General features: G+C 44.7%; 1 protein-coding gene across 2 annotated transcripts in view; it reads left to right on the forward strand.

Annotated features, from left to right (window-relative positions):
* The window catches only part of LOC117532710 (solute carrier family 22 member 5-like), a 39,022-nt gene that overhangs the window by 5,999 nt on the left and 16,789 nt on the right, over positions 1-16,234 (forward strand). The window contains exons 4-8 of one of the 2 annotated variants that reach the window (XM_034196144.1): positions 288-459; positions 724-865; positions 1,003-1,097; positions 1,313-1,527; positions 1,643-1,825. In XM_034196144.1, coding sequence (XP_034052035.1) covers positions 288-459; positions 724-865; positions 1,003-1,097; positions 1,313-1,527; positions 1,643-1,825 — 807 coding nt within the window. The remainder of the gene's footprint in view (positions 1-287; positions 460-723; positions 866-1,002; positions 1,098-1,312; positions 1,528-1,642; positions 1,826-16,234) is intronic. The other variant, XM_034196145.1, reaches the window with a different exon arrangement.

Consider the following 16,234-nt stretch of genomic DNA (forward strand, 5'->3'; position numbering starts at 1 on the left):
CATTCAGATTCAGATTAAACTTTATTGTCGTGACATAGTACAGGTACTAACGAAACGGATCATTCTCAAAGAGTCCCTGTCTCTGTCTCTTCTTCAATATCTGTCTGTGACAAGATGAGGCTTGCTTGTATACTTTTAGTTTTCCCATTTTAAATTGCTCATTTTCTTGTGTAAATGTCGTTGAAGGAAGCATTAATTGATTATTCAGTAGGGAAGCAGACAGTCCTCACAGTTTCTTGTGAGAACATGTGTTTTCTCTAATCTTAATACAATGCTCCGATGCTCAGGGTCTGAGATGCTGAGCCCGACTGCCAGGATGAGCTACGCTCTGCTCGGCCACAGTGTGGGGTTTGGTGTGGGATATGCATTGCTGCCGCTGTTTGCCTACCTTGTCCGCGGCTGGAGGATGCTGCTGGTTGCTTCTGCCATCCCTGGCCTCCTATTTATACCAACATGGTGGTAAGTCTGATGAATGTTGGCTGATAAATATCATTGACAAACAAATGAAACTCATTCATCAAAAGTTAGAATAAAAAGTCTTTAAACCACTTGTCTCACACTTCGGACTGTTTTAAATGATATGTGTTCTCTGCAATGTGTGATGTTTTGATTTTATTAAATATATTCCATGCCTTTCCAAATGAAATTAGATGGAATTTGCTATAAAATTGAAGTCTTTAATTGTTAAACTGTAGATACATTACCTTTTGTCTGTCTGTGCAGGGTGATTCCTGAGTCTCCCCGCTGGCTTTTACAGAAAGGTCGAGTTGAGGAGGCTGAACTTATCATACGCGCTGCTGCCAAGAGGAACCAAGTCCAGGCTCCTGAGGTCATATTCAGGGCTGACGAGTGCTTGGAGCTGATGGTACTTATTCCATGTTTACTATTCATGCTGTGGAATTGATTGTGATCAAGCATAAATATGGCCAAAACGTTGACAAGCTTTACATTGCACTGTATGCAATGTCACTATTCAGCTTCTTTTATCTATGTCTAATTCAGCAAAACACAGGTGAAGAGAGGCAGACATACACTTATCTGGACCTGATACGAACCCCTAACATGAGGAACATCACAATTCTGAGTGTTCTCATATGGTAACGTGACTTAATTTCTACATTCATACATTTATTGAATATTCAATTATAAATAGTAAACAACTTTGAATTGTAAAAAGGAACTTGTTGTCAGCCTGAGCCGGGCACAATAAACAATAAAACACAGTTAAAGTAAAAGCACGTTTGAGATCCCTGTATTAATGTATGCAACATCACCTTAATTCAAACTTTTTGTTGTTGTTGTATTTCTGCAGGACTGCTACCTCCATGGTTTTCTATGGGCTCTCTCTCAATACCAGTAACCTAAATGGAAATGTCTACCTCACCTGCTTCATTTCAGCAGTCATTGACATTGTGGTGTATGTAGTCACTTGGATGCTGGTTAATCGTGTGCAACGACCCACATTCATCTGCTCGGCAATGATGTTCTGTGGCATCATGCTCCTGGTTATCAAGCTAGTTCCGGAAGGTCTGTACACTCATAGTACAATATTGACTGAATCGGGCATCTCTGGAAATACTAAAAGACACATGCCTGTGTAAAATTGTATACGCTCTGTCTAATAACTTGTTTGTTTTTTCAGACATGCATGTCATGTTCCAGGTGTTTGCCTTAGTGGGAAAGGTCGGTGTGTCTTCTGCTTACTGCATCATCTTTGTGATCTTCACTGAGCTGATCCCCACCGTGGTCAGAAACATGGGCTTAGGGGTAGCATCCACAGCTGGACGCATAGGCACCATCATTTGTCCTTTTGTGATCTACATGGGCAAGTGTTTTTCTACAGCCGTTTTCTACAGGCACATTTTACCGGCGTATTTTTCATTATGATTCCACTTGTGATAGTCGGACATGGCAACCTGTGCAGCCCATGTATTGATTCCATCCGATAGCTGCTATAATACAAAACATCTGCCTGCTCTCCACAATGATCAATGACAGCGAACGGATGGTCAAAGTAAGGCACAAATAAACAGAATCACACGAAGCCTGGTTAGTGTTGCCTGACTTTATAAAGTGTGTGGTTGCGTTCTAGTCACTTTGCTCAGCGCTACTGCTTGTTACAACTTTTATTTGCCGTACTCACCTTTAACTGTGAGCTCAGGTTAATCTCGCCCCCCTCCGACATAAGCGTGACGTATGCGGTTCTTGTATCTAGACCGACAATTTTTTGGTGCTTGAAACTAACCGGATTCCGGAGCTTAGAGGCTGCGGTGTGAACAGGAAAAAACAGTGCTTTTCAGGCTCTGGCTCCGAACCGGCCCTGGAACCGCGTTGGTGTGAAAGGGGCATTAGAGGCGGCTCCGCTGCGGTGTGAACAGGAAAACCCAGTGCTTTTCAGGCTTTGGTTTGAAAGGGGCAACATGTGTGACTGACCAGAGTTTGCGCCTCGTCATTTTGATAGCTCCGCCCCTTCGCTCCAACCCCCCTCCCTCCCCACATCTACAGGTGAAAATTACTTTAGCAACACATTCATCGCAAGAAGTGTAGCAAAAGTCAAGGCCGCAGATTCGTCGATGTATACTGCCACAGAGCAGATTCGTGAAGTTGTAATGACTGATTTGAGAGGATGTAATAACCAAGTTGCAGTTGTAATGGGAAATGTATTTTTTTTTTAAATACAAGCCACAACACTTATTTTTCTTCTGTGACTTCAAATTTACTGAAGAGGATTAGGGGCACATTTTTTTTGGGAGGATTACAAAAAGTCAGAATTATGACTTTAATCTCAGAATTATGACTTTAAAGTCAGAAATACCGGTAACTGTAGAGAACCAGCTTCAGTGAGAGACTTGCAGTAGGCAACAATGGAGGACGTGAGTGAATTTCTGCGCGCCAGAGGGGTCCAAGATAAGGTGACCAGATTTTCAAAATTAAAACCGGGGACATTTTGAGTTTTGCTGTCAATATATCATTAACATATCCAATTTTCTTCACTGTTAAAGAAAAAAGGGGGACAATTCTGGTTCAATGTAATTCGAACATTTGAACTGTTGGATACAAACAGAAGGACGATAGCTCATATATGAGACTTCAAAGGTCTTTTATTTTTTAAACTGTACATCAGATTGTCCAGATTCTCTCTGAGTGATTGGATGGGGTGTCCTGCTATCACCCTGGAGTGAAATAAGTATTTGATACTGGATAGTTTGTTTTATTCTTATCTAAAAACAGAGGGATGATAGCTAATATATGAGACTCCAAAGGTCTTTTATTTTGAAACTCTACATCAGATTGTCCTGATTCTCTCTGAGTGACTAGATGGGGTGTCCTGCTATCACCCTGGACTGAAATAAGTCTTTGATAATTTGACAGTTTTTAATTTATTCTTGTACAAAAACAGAAGGAAGTGAAATAATTATTTTATTGAATTCGAATGACTCTTTGATTATGGACAGTTTCCATGAAATAATAATCAAAATATAGATGGACAATAGATCTAATTTGAGATTTTAAACAGCATACATTTTAAATTGTGCTTCAGAAAGTAATGTTATTTTAGGAGTGTTGTGAGATGGTGTCAACATCAATTGAAATTAGTCACCCAGTGGAAATGTCAGATATGTCTTCATAACTGTATACTTACATTTTACATTCACTCAGTTATAATGTGGTAGTTATACATAGTTTGTTTTAAATTATTATTGAGCACTTTATATAGTACATATTTCTTAATTTAAGCTCCAGTATATATGAATATGTTTGGTGTGTTTTTTAGGTATATTTGTTATTGACCGAGTAAACGCATTTATTTTGAAGGCAGTTTTTACAGGCCTCAACCGTAATGCATAGGATATTCGCGCATCGCAATACAACGTGCGGGCTAGCTTGAGTGTGTTTTCCGAAGTGGGGGCTGGCGTGACCGCAGTCTGTTTACCCAGTGTTTCCTGACATGAAACGTTTTATTTCACCTTGCTATGTGTTTTTAACGTATATTAAAAAACGGACATTTCCGGGGACAGTTTCAACCGGGGACAGGCCAATACAAACGGGGACTGTCCCCGGAAAACGGGGACGTCTGGTCACCCTAGTCCAAGAGGAAACCATATTGCAAATGGAAGAACAAAAGGTGAGTTATAAATATATGTGTTACGGTGTGTGTAGGAAGCAGGACCCAAGGGTCGTATCACTAGGCCACCAGGGTGGGTGGAGGGGGTCAGGAGGACGGGACTGAGCAGACCGCCCAGGGGCACAGCAGAGGACCAGGAAGGGATCTCGGGCGGACGTTCCGGGGGCAAGGCAGAGTTCAAAAAGGGGGATTCGGGCGGACGGCCCGGGGGCAAGGCAGAGTCTAAGGTGGGGGACTCGGGCGGCCGAGCATGAGGGCGAAGGCAGCGGCAGGAAGAGTCAGGGGGCCGGGCTCGAGGACGAGGGCAGCGGCAGGAAGAGTCAGGGGGCCGGGCCCGAGGGCGAGGGCAGCGGCAGGAAGAGTCAGGGGGCCGGGATCGCGGGCGAAGACCGCGGCTCACAGAGGGCCGGGATCGAGGGCGAAGACCGCGGCTCTCAGGGGGCCGGGCTCGAGGGCGAAGACCAGACAGCTCCGGAGGCCGGGCAGGAAAGCGCTGACGGGACAGCTCCGGAGGCCGGGCAGGACCCGGTGTCGGCCGGACAAGAACCGGAGCCGGTGGGACAGGCTTGGGCAGGATCCCCCACGGAAGAGGACCAGGAGTAGGCAGGACCCCCAGTGAGACATGTGATGTCGAGGCCTCCAACGAAACAGGACATGGGGTTGGCATGACCCCCGATAGAAGAGTAGTCGGCCGGGCCTCCAACGGCACAGGACACAGGGTTGGCAGGACCCCCGGCAGGAGAGTAGTTGGCGGGGCCTCCAACGGAACAGGACATAGGATTGGCAGGACCCCCGGCAGGAGAGTAGACGGCGGGACCTCCAACGAGACAGGACAAAGGGTTGGCAGGACTCCCGGCAGGAGAGTAGTCGGCGGGGCCTCCAACGGGACAGGACACAGGGTTGGCAGGACCCCTGGCAGGAGAGTAGTCGGCAGGGCCTCCAACGGCACAGGACACAGGGTTGGCAGGACCCCCGGCAGGAGAGTAGACGGCGGGACCTCCAACGAGACAGGACAAAGGGTTGGCAGGACCCCCGGCAGAAGAGTAGTCTGCGGGGCCTCCGACGGCACAGGACATAGGATTGGCAGGACCCCCGGCAGGAGAGTAGACGGCGGGACCTCCAACGAGACAGGACAAAGGGTTGGCAGGACCCCCGGCAGGAGAGTAGACGGCGGGAACTCCAACGGGACAGGACATAGGGTTGGCAGGACCCCCGGCAGTAGAGTAGTCGGCGGGACCTCCAACGAGACAGGACAAGGAGCTGGCAGGACCCCCGGCAGGAGAGTAGACGACGGGACAGACATACGATTGGTAGGACCCCCGGCAGAGGAGTAGTCGACGGGGCCTCCAACGGGACAGGACATGGAGTTGGCAGGACCCCCAGCGGAACCTCCAACGGACCAGGACATTGGGTAGGGACTTGAGACGTGACTCGAGAGGGGACTCGAGAGGAGACTCGAGAGGGGAACTAGAGAGGGGACTCCAGAGGGCACTAGAGGAGAGACTAGAGGAGGGACTAAAGGAGGAACTAGAGAAGGGAACTCGAGAGGGGACTCGAGAGGGGAACTAGAGAGGGGACTTGAGGAGGGATTAGAGAGGGGACTAGAGGAGGGACTATAGGAGGGACTAGAGGAGGGACTAGAGGAGGGAACTCGAGAGGGAACTCGAGAGGGAACTCGAGAGGGAACTGGAGAGGGGACTCGAGAGGGAACTGGAGAGGGGACTCGAGAAGTGACTAGAGGAGGAACTAGAGATGGGAGTAGGGAATTGACTAGAGGAGGGACTTGAGTAGGGACTAGAGATGGGACTAGAGAAGGGACTAGAGGAGGGACTAGAGGAGGGACTCGGGAAGGGACCAGAGAGGGGACTAGAGAAGTGACTAGAGGAGGGACTTGAGAAGGGACTAGAGATGGAACTCGAGAGGTGACTCGAGAGGGGACTTGAGAGGTGACTTGAGAGGGGACTCGAGAAGAGACTCGAGAGGTGACTGGAGAGAGGGCTTGAGAGGGACCTCGAGAGTTGACTTGAGAGTTGACTTGAGAGGTGACTTGAGAGGGATCTCGAAAGGGGATTCGAGATGGGACTCGAGAGGAGACCTGAGAGGGAACTGGAGAGGGGACTCGAGAGGGAACTCGAGGTGGGACTAGAGGTGGGACTAGAGAAGGGACTAGAGAAGGGACTAGAGAAGGGGCTCGGGAAGGGACCAGAGGAGGGACTAGAGAGGGGACTAGAGAGGTGACTAAAGGGGGGACTGGAGAAGGGACTAGGGAAGTGACTAGAGGAGGGACTTGAGAAAGGACTTGAGAAAGGAATTGAGTAGGGACTAGAGAAGGGACTAGAGAAGTGACTAGGAAAGTGACCTGAGGAGGGACTAGGGAAGGGACTAGAGGAGGGACTAGAGAGGGGACTAGAGAGGTGACTAAAGGAGGGACTGGAGAAGGGACTAGGGAAGTGACTAGAGGAGGGACTTGAGAAAGGACTTGAGAAAGGACTTGGGAAAGGAATTGAGTAGGGACTAGAGAAGGGACTTGAGATGGGACTAGAGTTGGTACTTGAGAAGTGACTAGAGAAGTGACTAGAGGTGGGACTGGAGAAGGGACTAGAGAAGGGACTAGGAAAGTGACCTGAGGAGGGACTAGGGAAGGGACTAGAGAAGGGACTATGGCAGCTGGGGCCGGGACTGGGTCTGGAACCATGGCTGCTGGGGCCGGGACTGGGGCCGGGACCATGGCTGCTGGGGCCAGAACTGGGGCTGAAACCATGGCTGCTGGGGCCTGTACTAGGTCTGGAACCATGGCCGGAAACATGGCCGGTGGGGCCGGAACTGGGTCCGGAACCATGGCTGCTGGGGTCAGAACTGGGGCCGGAACCATGGCTGCTGGGGCCAGAACGGGAGCTGAAACCATGGCTGCTGGGGCCTGTACTGGGGCTGTAACCATGGCTGCTGGGGGCTGAACTGGTTCTGGAACCATGGCCTTTTGGGCTCGTGCTGCTAACCTGGCCTTGCGACTCCTCTTAGGAGCCGTTTGGAGGCTCCGTGGACCTCCAAAGGCCAGACGAGTACCAGCGAATGGCTCCTGGACTGTAGCAAACACTGGGTGAGAAGCAGGGGCTGACGCCAGACGGACCACACCGATGCGTGTGGTATCAAAAAGGGAATCTGGATCAGGATCGGGAAAACAAACCGTGAGGTAATCCAAAAGCCAGGCCGGTAAGAATTTGACCAAATCTTGATTCCTCAGCGTAAGGTGGACTGCATCTGCCAGAGCAGCATCTCGCTGCTGAACCCTGACCGCTCCTATCCATCGATGAGCATAGTCAGACAAAGAAACGGTATAATCCACTAGTTCCTGCTCAAACGAATCTGCTGGGCCCATATCGTAGGTCGGTTCGTAATATTACGGTGTGTGTAGGAAGCAGGACCCAAATGCAGATTAAGTGACCAAAATAACTCCTTTATTTCAAGGCTAGACAATAATCAGCGACAGAACAGAACACTCACCGCTGACCAAGTCATTACACAAGACGAACTGACAAAGACAGACAGAAAAACCAGAACTTAAATACACACAAGACTAATCACACAAACAAGACACAGGTGAGGAGGGAGGAGAAAACACAGGGGCCACAGGTGAACACAATCGGGTAATCAGACACACCAGGGAAACTAACGACAGGGAACGATAGTTACGGCTGTAACTACGGTTCTATGAGTCCCGGATGACCGCCAGAGGCGGTGCTTTAGCACTGGATATGTCCATCGCGCGCATGCGCAGCTCGAGTACCAATAACAACAAAGTCACCTGTGACCCACGTGACACCGGCTATATCAGCCGGTGTCGTCAGAGGATCTGTTCCCAGAATCTTCTCGCGAGCACACAAGAATTCTGAGTGACAGGTGTTTAGAGTTTTGAGAGGTCCTGATAATTTATTCCGGTAAATTACTCTGACCTCCTAATTGACCTTTCCGAAGATTATTGAGTCTATGTAAGGTTGCTGCTTGGCTCAGATCCACCAACGTCAGCAAGATCTCACCTCTTCCTAACCCCCCCGAAGAACCAAGGTTTCAATTAACTGCTGTTTCAATTCAGACAACTCTTTTTTAATCTGTTTAAGCGATCCCGAAGGATTTTGATATCAGTAAATGGAGTGTGCTCCTACCTAAGTGTGTGTGGCAGGGTGCAATCTTACCTTTGACGCAGGAGAGGAGAGCACAGGTGTCTTTTAAAGGATCCCAATCCAACAGGTGGGATTCAGTTTATTTGAAGAAAAATAGGTCCAAACTAATACAGGGTTTTTACCTTCTCTCTTTACAACATTATAATCATCCTAACAAAAAAACCGTGCTGTGATCATGTTCAAATGAAACTTTAATTCACAGTCTTACATTTATTACCAAAATGTTTTAATTTCAACTGCCCATTTCAGTTGTGACATTTTAAAATTCTCCCGATAGAATTTAGAGGTATTTCCTCGTAAAAAGACCGGTGACAATAAAAAGCGCATTCAACTTTTCATTCACCCATTTATTCACTTCAGTTTTCATACACTTTTTCCGACACAGACGGCGGATTAACACTCAAAAACCCATTCCTGTCCGCCAAGAGTTCGAAGGAAGGTCCTTACAGGTCGCGGTATTTATAATTTTCAAACACTTTTTCCGACACAGACGGCGGATTAACCTTTCAAAAACACATTCCTATCCGCAAAATTCGGGGGACCAGATTTTCCCCACAGGTCGCGGTATTTATAAAGGTTCACACACTTTCTCTCATCAAATCATTCCACTCAGCCAACAACCAATAAATTCGAGAGATATTTACCCCGTCTAGAAGGACCTTACCGAGAGCTATTAACCCAGCTCTGAAGCACACAGCCTACCCGGAGAGAGTCTACCAGGGGTCACCCCCCCTCTCTCGCGCTCTCTCTCAAAAAACCAGTCTCTTTATGCTAAAAAAACTGGATCCTAAACCCAAAAAAACAAACTCCTCCTCTTACACCCAATTCAGTTGAAAACCGCGCATGCGCATAATGTACAAGGCTGAACATGTCCCAACATGTTCCACAGCTGTTATGGGATAAGACACCCTTTCATATGAGGTAAAAAGGACATGAACTCTCTTTGGCCTCTAATGTTTCTCCCCTTAGTGTGAAGCCCCCCCTCCCTGTGGACTGCTGCCAGAGGAGAGGAAGAAAACTCAACCTAAACAACCCACTTTGTTTTGTTTATACTGTAACTATAGAAAACCTAAAATATGAAGCATTTTCATTGTGAGTTATACAAGAATATAATTGATTATATTTGATTATAACTAACTTTCGTTTTTAAGTATTAAACATACTATGAAAACTCACAACACCCTCTTTTCAAAACGCAAAGTTCTCAAATAGCAACAGAAAAATTTGTTAACATAGATACATATTCAAAAACCGTCAAGAAGCATTCTCATTATGGGTTTATACAAGAATATGATTGATCATGTATGATTTATAATTAACTTTCGTTTTTTAAGTATTCACTTCATACCATGATCTCAATTAACTTTCGTTTTAAGTATTCACTTCATATGAAGATCTCAACACCCTCTTTTCAAACGCAAAGTTTATCAAACTGGCAACAGATAAAATCGTAAAAACACATACATATTACATCCGTAAAACTCCACGCATCAATATCATGAAAAGTTCTTCAGTATGTGTAATCAGGACGACCCTTTGATGAACCTGGTGTGAAAAAACACCGAAAACATAGTACTGTACAGGAATGTCCTTGGGCGAGGGGCCCATCTGTTGTAGACTCCTAAATCCATGTTGCTCTCTGATGTATATCCTTGACCCTGACCATGGAGGGGTTGCAGTTTTTCGCTGGACGACATCTCCAAACGAAAAACCAGATAACTCGGTCGACAGTTGTTATGGATTTTTTAGACCTCGTAAATAATCGCTCATGACTTTGTAACAAGGTCAATGAGTCCCCACACAATGATAGCACAAACGAGGAACCAGAGGCATATGAAACAGCTTAGCTGGCCCTCGCTCATGACATCCTGTGTGTGCAGTGTGAGATTAGGTGTATGTGGTGCCAGTCTGGTGCTGGTGGTACTTGTTGTCGTCTTTCGTTGGTGACTAGGACACATCACTTGTTGTCGTCTGTTTCTACCGTCTCTCCTGGCCTGTGACTACGACCTTGCAGTGGCTGGCGTGGACCCACGTGGCTCTCTCGGTGACCTTGACCGCTGTCTGGGTGATGAGGAGCACCTGGTAGGGACCTTGCCAACGGTTGGATTTCCAGCTCTTTCTCCGGAAGTCCTTGACCAGCACGAAGTCGCCGGGTTGGAGATGGTGAAGTGGACCAGTGGCAGGGGGTAGGTAGGGTTGCTGCTACCTGGCGTCTGATATCTGACCATGCAGTTATCAGGTAGTCATCATCCTTTCCTGGGAAATCCACTGCGATCTGAGTGGCTCAGCGGGTAGAGATGCAGCCTGTCCCACAGAGCTGGAAGAATCATCCTCCTTCTCTGGCGGGGTCATAGGTGACTCAGCCGCTGATCCATTAATAATTGTTTCAATTGAAACAATTTCCCCCAGGAATCCTTCCAAGGGGTCTGGTACTCCATGTTCCTCTGGAATGTCTATTGACAGCAAGGACATCTTTTTGGCTTGGGCACCCGGGGAGACCTCTGAATCAGATCGCTCTTTTCTCTTACTAGTCTCCTCCTTTTCACCGCTTGCCCCTTCCGGTCCTTCTGCACAGGTTTCCTGGGTCCAGGAGTCTACTTAGCTTCACTTGAGGCACTGTGACTGAAGTTTCCCCGCTAGGCAGGTTCAAATCCTCTTGGTAGATTGCTGAGGTATTAATCTCAAAAATATAGCTAAAATCAAGTTTAAATCATTTCTCTGATTCATAAAAAGTTGTTTCAGTTAAAATAAAAACTTCCCCAAGGGTTTTCTCAAGAGGGTCGTGTATTCCATATTGCTCTGTAATTTCTATACACAGCAAGGTGATTGTTTCTCCTCTTACTCAGTTGGCCTCTAATGGCAGAAAGCACTGGGCCATAATTTACTCTTATCAGTTTTACGACCTGACAGCCCTACACCTTCATGCTGTGTGAGAACCAGCAAAAAAGAAGGAGAGATGTATTCAAAAAATCAAATTTAAATGAATACTCTTTTTAGGGTGTAAGCGTATATCAATTAAAAATAACTGAAAAAAAAACTAATAGTGTAAAGTTAAAAAACAATGAGAAAAATAATATAAAGGTTATTTTCCATTTCCTCTTTGATACTGAGGTATTCTCCATCCAAGCTCTAATGATCCATATGCTAATAGACAGAGTTTCGTCTTGCCATCTTTCTGCATAATTCACTATAGATTCTAACAGTTCTACTGCTAAATCCTTTGCATTGGAGCTATTGCTTGTTACTCAGATTTAAATTCCCTCTTTTGCTCTATAAAATATCCCTTGGCACAGAATTTTACCAAGACAAATTCTAACTTATTGCGAGAAGATCCCACAAAAAGCCATCCTCTCCTGTGGAAGAAAACACATTAACTGCCACGTGTGTGTGCAAAACATGTCATGTGATGTGAGACTGATAGCATCAACAGTGGATGGGTAGGCCGCAGTCATATTCCTATCTGGATTCTAAACTCAGTTGGCTTGGGTGAACCGGTCCTCTCTTCTGGAGTGAAACTACTTTCCCAGAAAATTGACTTCACTGTATCCAAACCTTCTGATTTAGTTTTAAGCTAACCCTTCTCCGGACTTTGCCCCTTTCTGGTCACCCATACACGATTTCTGAATTTAAACGGAAAAGGTGTGATAGTTAGATATGACCTGACCTTTGCCCTAGGTAGCTTTTCCATACTTATAGGAATATATTCAGCCTTGTCAAATTGATTGGAATGTCCCAATTTGTTTTACAGTTTTTTATACTCCACTCTTTGGCTGCTCTAACGCCTGATACTTCTATGGTAAAGACCAGATAGGTGTGATTTCTTTATCCTGCAAGGGTGACAAAAACTTTCTCATTTTTAAAGTGAGTGACATTATCCATTCCTATTTCCTCAGTTTTTAGGAAAAATACTTATATGTTCCGCCATTTTAGCAGACACTGTGTTCCAGTTACTCTGGTCAGAGGATAAACATGTTTATGACTCCCTCCAGTTATCAAAGGTCACAAGGAAATACTTATTCCCACTGGGAGTGCGGGTCAGAAAAGGACCTGCTATGTCAGCACTAAAAATGGTTAGTGGTCCTTCCTCTATTATTTTAAGATGCTCAGGATGAACTTTCTTAAACCCATCCACCTCTACACATTGAAGACATGTTGACCATGTGTGTTGTAGGTGCAATCGCAGTTTTGGTAAGAGGATTTTATTGTGGAGACAATATTTTCTCATCTGAAATAGGCCCACATGGCCTAAACTGCTGTGTAATTCACGCACAACCTGAGGAGCTTCTTCAGGTGGTACGTGAATGCTTCCACCCTTTTTCCATATTCTAGGGAATATGGCAGTCCGGTGGTTAACTCGTCCCGTGCTTTAAGCAAGGTAAAACTTCTCTATTACCCTGATAGTTAAATTATATCTTATCTATATGGCTACGGACATGATTCCATTCTACATGCCTGCCTTTAACTCTGCAATAAGACCCTCAATAGATGGGCAGGTGTCAGCGTTTCACCTTTCACATTTTTGAACTGCCTTTGTTCCCAATTATTAAGCTCTTCTTTACCCGCTTTTTTAATAATAATCACTATCAGTAATAATACGGATGTGTGCTATTTTTCCTTTTTTAGCAAAAGGAAGTCCCTCAACAAATGGCCTTTTCCTCAGCAGGCTGTACTTGGTATTGCACCCTTTTGCTTGCAAAGTACTTCACCTGATTTAGTTTTCATTATAAAGGCCCAAGTGGCTGCTTGGTCACCTTTTCGCAAACTCCCCTCTGTAAACAGTGTTATCTGTGGAGTAGCGGTTTTCTGTTTGGGTTTCAATGTTTCCTTTGTGGCTTACTTCCTGAGGTCCTCTACACCCCACATCTGGATCAAACATTATCATCTTCTATTTTCTTCATCTACTCATCATTGTTTTTGCTCCCTAAACAGTTTGTTTAGTAGCTTCAGATATTTAAAAATAAAGAGTGTATATGCACATTTTGGTACCTTGAGACATTTCCCTCAGGGCTGGATACATTTTTAATGCAAGTGCAAGATGCTTCTCTTCAGGTGATAATTTTCCCTCTGTTCCTGATCAAGTCATGGACATGAATAACACAGATTTTCTATCACCCTGGTTCCTTATCTCCACATTGTTAGTTTCTGAGAATGGGTCTCAACATACTATTTTGGTTTATGATATTTGATATTATTGTTCTGGTGTTAAGATAATTTTTTGAATCTCCCTCTTTTCTTAACAACTGGAGCTATGTCTATTTTAGATCCGACTTGGTTAAGAGTTGATTTATTCATTGGTGAGAGGAACACTATTTCCCTTGTGCTGGGGTGGGGGTGGGTAGCCTGGGAGAGTTCCTTAAAATCTCCAGATCTTCCTCTGTGCTGAGGCCATAAAACTTTTAATGGTCTTTCGTGGTCTGCTCAAATTTTCTTCCCCTCCAGAGGTCACGCCTGTCTTTGACCCTGTGTGCTGCGTGTTTTCTGCAGCACCTCGGGAGCAGAGAAAAGAGGAAACCTTTTTTCCAAAAGTGCAAGCTCCATTCATGAGCAAAATAGCACCACATTTAACTCTCCCTGACTTGTCTTTAAAGCGTTCTTTAAGGCTTGAATTGAGTTTTCCGTTGTGTAACGGAAAATCCCATTCCCAAACAGGGGTCAAAAGTAAATAGTTTAGTTGATTTTGGTAAAGTATTTGAGCTTTAGCTTCGCAAAAACTTTCTCATATTAGTTTTGAAGATATTTTTGGGACTTGATATCTGCTGATAGTTCCCACATAGGTTTTTTCTTAAAAGTACATTCAAAACAACCGGTATTTGTGGGTCATCTGATCACCACATCGCCTTCTGACAGTTTAATAGTCCTTATCATATTATCACACTGTTATTGCATGCTAGGACCTATTCTCTTTGCCAGAGCTACTGCTATTTCTCCTGCATGTTTTAGCTTCCTATTAGCAGGGTTTATTAACATGGTTTGTTGATCCAGTTTAAGATTTTCAATATTTGACATTATTATTTTCCAACATTCCTTTTTCCTGAATATCATGTCTAACAATGTGGGTTTTTTTCTTTTTTTCTTTCTAGGAGTAGTAGATGGGATACTCCTAAATGGCATTTTTTGAGCTTTTATCCCTGTATGGTGGAGATAGGGTCTCAAACATTATACCACCTGCTTGTTGCTCTCTGTCAAACGGTAGTCTGACAGGAAAGTATTTTGGTCGCGGTACGCCCGTGGGTCTGGGCTAAGCTGACCAGGGCGGGCAGAAGCTCCGGATTTTGCTTCTGTGTATCCCCCCTGTGTGGTTGGCTCCGAGTCATTAAAAACTGCGTTCTAACCTCGTCCGCCATTTATTTTTGTTTGTTTGTTTTAAAAAACAACACAAAAATGTATTTAAAGGGTTCAAGTTCACTCTTTTATACACATGCAAGTTCCTAGGCTTTACTCTCGACGGGTGTACAGTCCGACTATACCGTCACTTGGTTCTAAGTTATCTTTCTGGATTCAGTTAGTACATGCGGGTACCTCAGCTAAGAGTTTTATTTACCGAGCTTCGAATTTTTTTAACAGCATAGGTACCTTTAGACCTATGTTTATCTTTATTAAATCTCCTATTAACTCTTCCCCACGTTATGTTTTAACGCAAAAGTTCAAACCGCAGCTCTTGGTCAAGTCCTACCTATAAGTTTCAAAGTAATTGGACAAGTACTGAGCAGTGCTCCTACGGCTGACTTCACTTTAGCCACCTAAACCTGTGTTAAAGGGACCACAGGCTTCTCAATTTGAGGGGAAAACGAACCTTCTTTAGCTTCTTTAATCAGACAGCTATATCCGATATAATATAACCCTCAGTCCGGTGCAATAGTATTAACTTAAATTACTACACTTTCAGGTTTAATTATATATATTCTAGGATTTGGGGTAGGTATTTTAACAAGACTTTCAGCCTGTATTTCGCTGATTTGTATTCATCGACTTTTTTCACTAGGTCGTTTTGGTTCTTGTATTTTGACTCTGTAAAAATATTACTTTTCACAGAGCCCCACGTTGGGCGCCATGTTTAGAGTATTGAGAGGTCCTGATAATTTATTCCGGCAAATTATTCTGACCTCCTAATTGACCTTTCCGAAGATTATTGAGTCTATGTAAGTTTGCTGCGTGGCTCAGATCCACCAACGTCAGCAAGATCTCACCTCTATTAACTTCCCGAAGAACCAAGGTTTCAATTAACTGCTGTTTCAATTCAGACAACTCTTTTTTAATCTGTTTAAGCGATCCCGAAGGATTTTGATATCAGTAAATGGAGTGTGCTCCTACCTAAGTGTGTGTGGCAGGGTGCAATCTTACCTTTGACGCAGGAGAGGAGGGCACAGGTGTCTTTTAAAGGATCCCAATCCAACAGGTGGGATTCAGTTTATTTGAAGAAAAATAGGTCCAAACTAATACAGGGTTTTTACCTTCTCTCTTTACAACATTATAATCATCCTAACAAAAAAACCGTGCTGTGATCATGTTCAAATGAAACTTTAATTCACAGTCTTACATTTATTACCAAAATGTTTTAATTTCAACTGCCCATTTCAGTTGTGACATTTTAAAATTCTCCCGATAGAATTTAGAGGTATTTCCTCGTAAAAAGACCGGTGACAATAAAAAGCGCATTCAACTTTTCATTCACCCATTTATTCACTTCAGTTTTCATACACTTTTTCCGACACAGACGGCGGATTAACACTCAAAAACCCATTCCTGTCCGCCAAGAGTTCGAAGGAAGGTCCTTACAGGTCGCGGTATTTATAATTTTCAAACACTTTTTCCGACACAGACGGCGGATTAACCTTTCAAAAACACATTCCTATCCGCAAAATTCGGGGGACCAGATTTTCCCCACAGGTCGCGGTATTTATAAAGGTTCACACACTTTCTCTCATCAAAT

This window comes from Gymnodraco acuticeps, unplaced genomic scaffold (genome assembly GCF_902827175.1).
Source record: "Gymnodraco acuticeps unplaced genomic scaffold, fGymAcu1.1, whole genome shotgun sequence".
In the NCBI taxonomy this organism is placed as follows: domain Eukaryota; kingdom Metazoa; phylum Chordata; class Actinopteri; order Perciformes; family Bathydraconidae; genus Gymnodraco; species Gymnodraco acuticeps.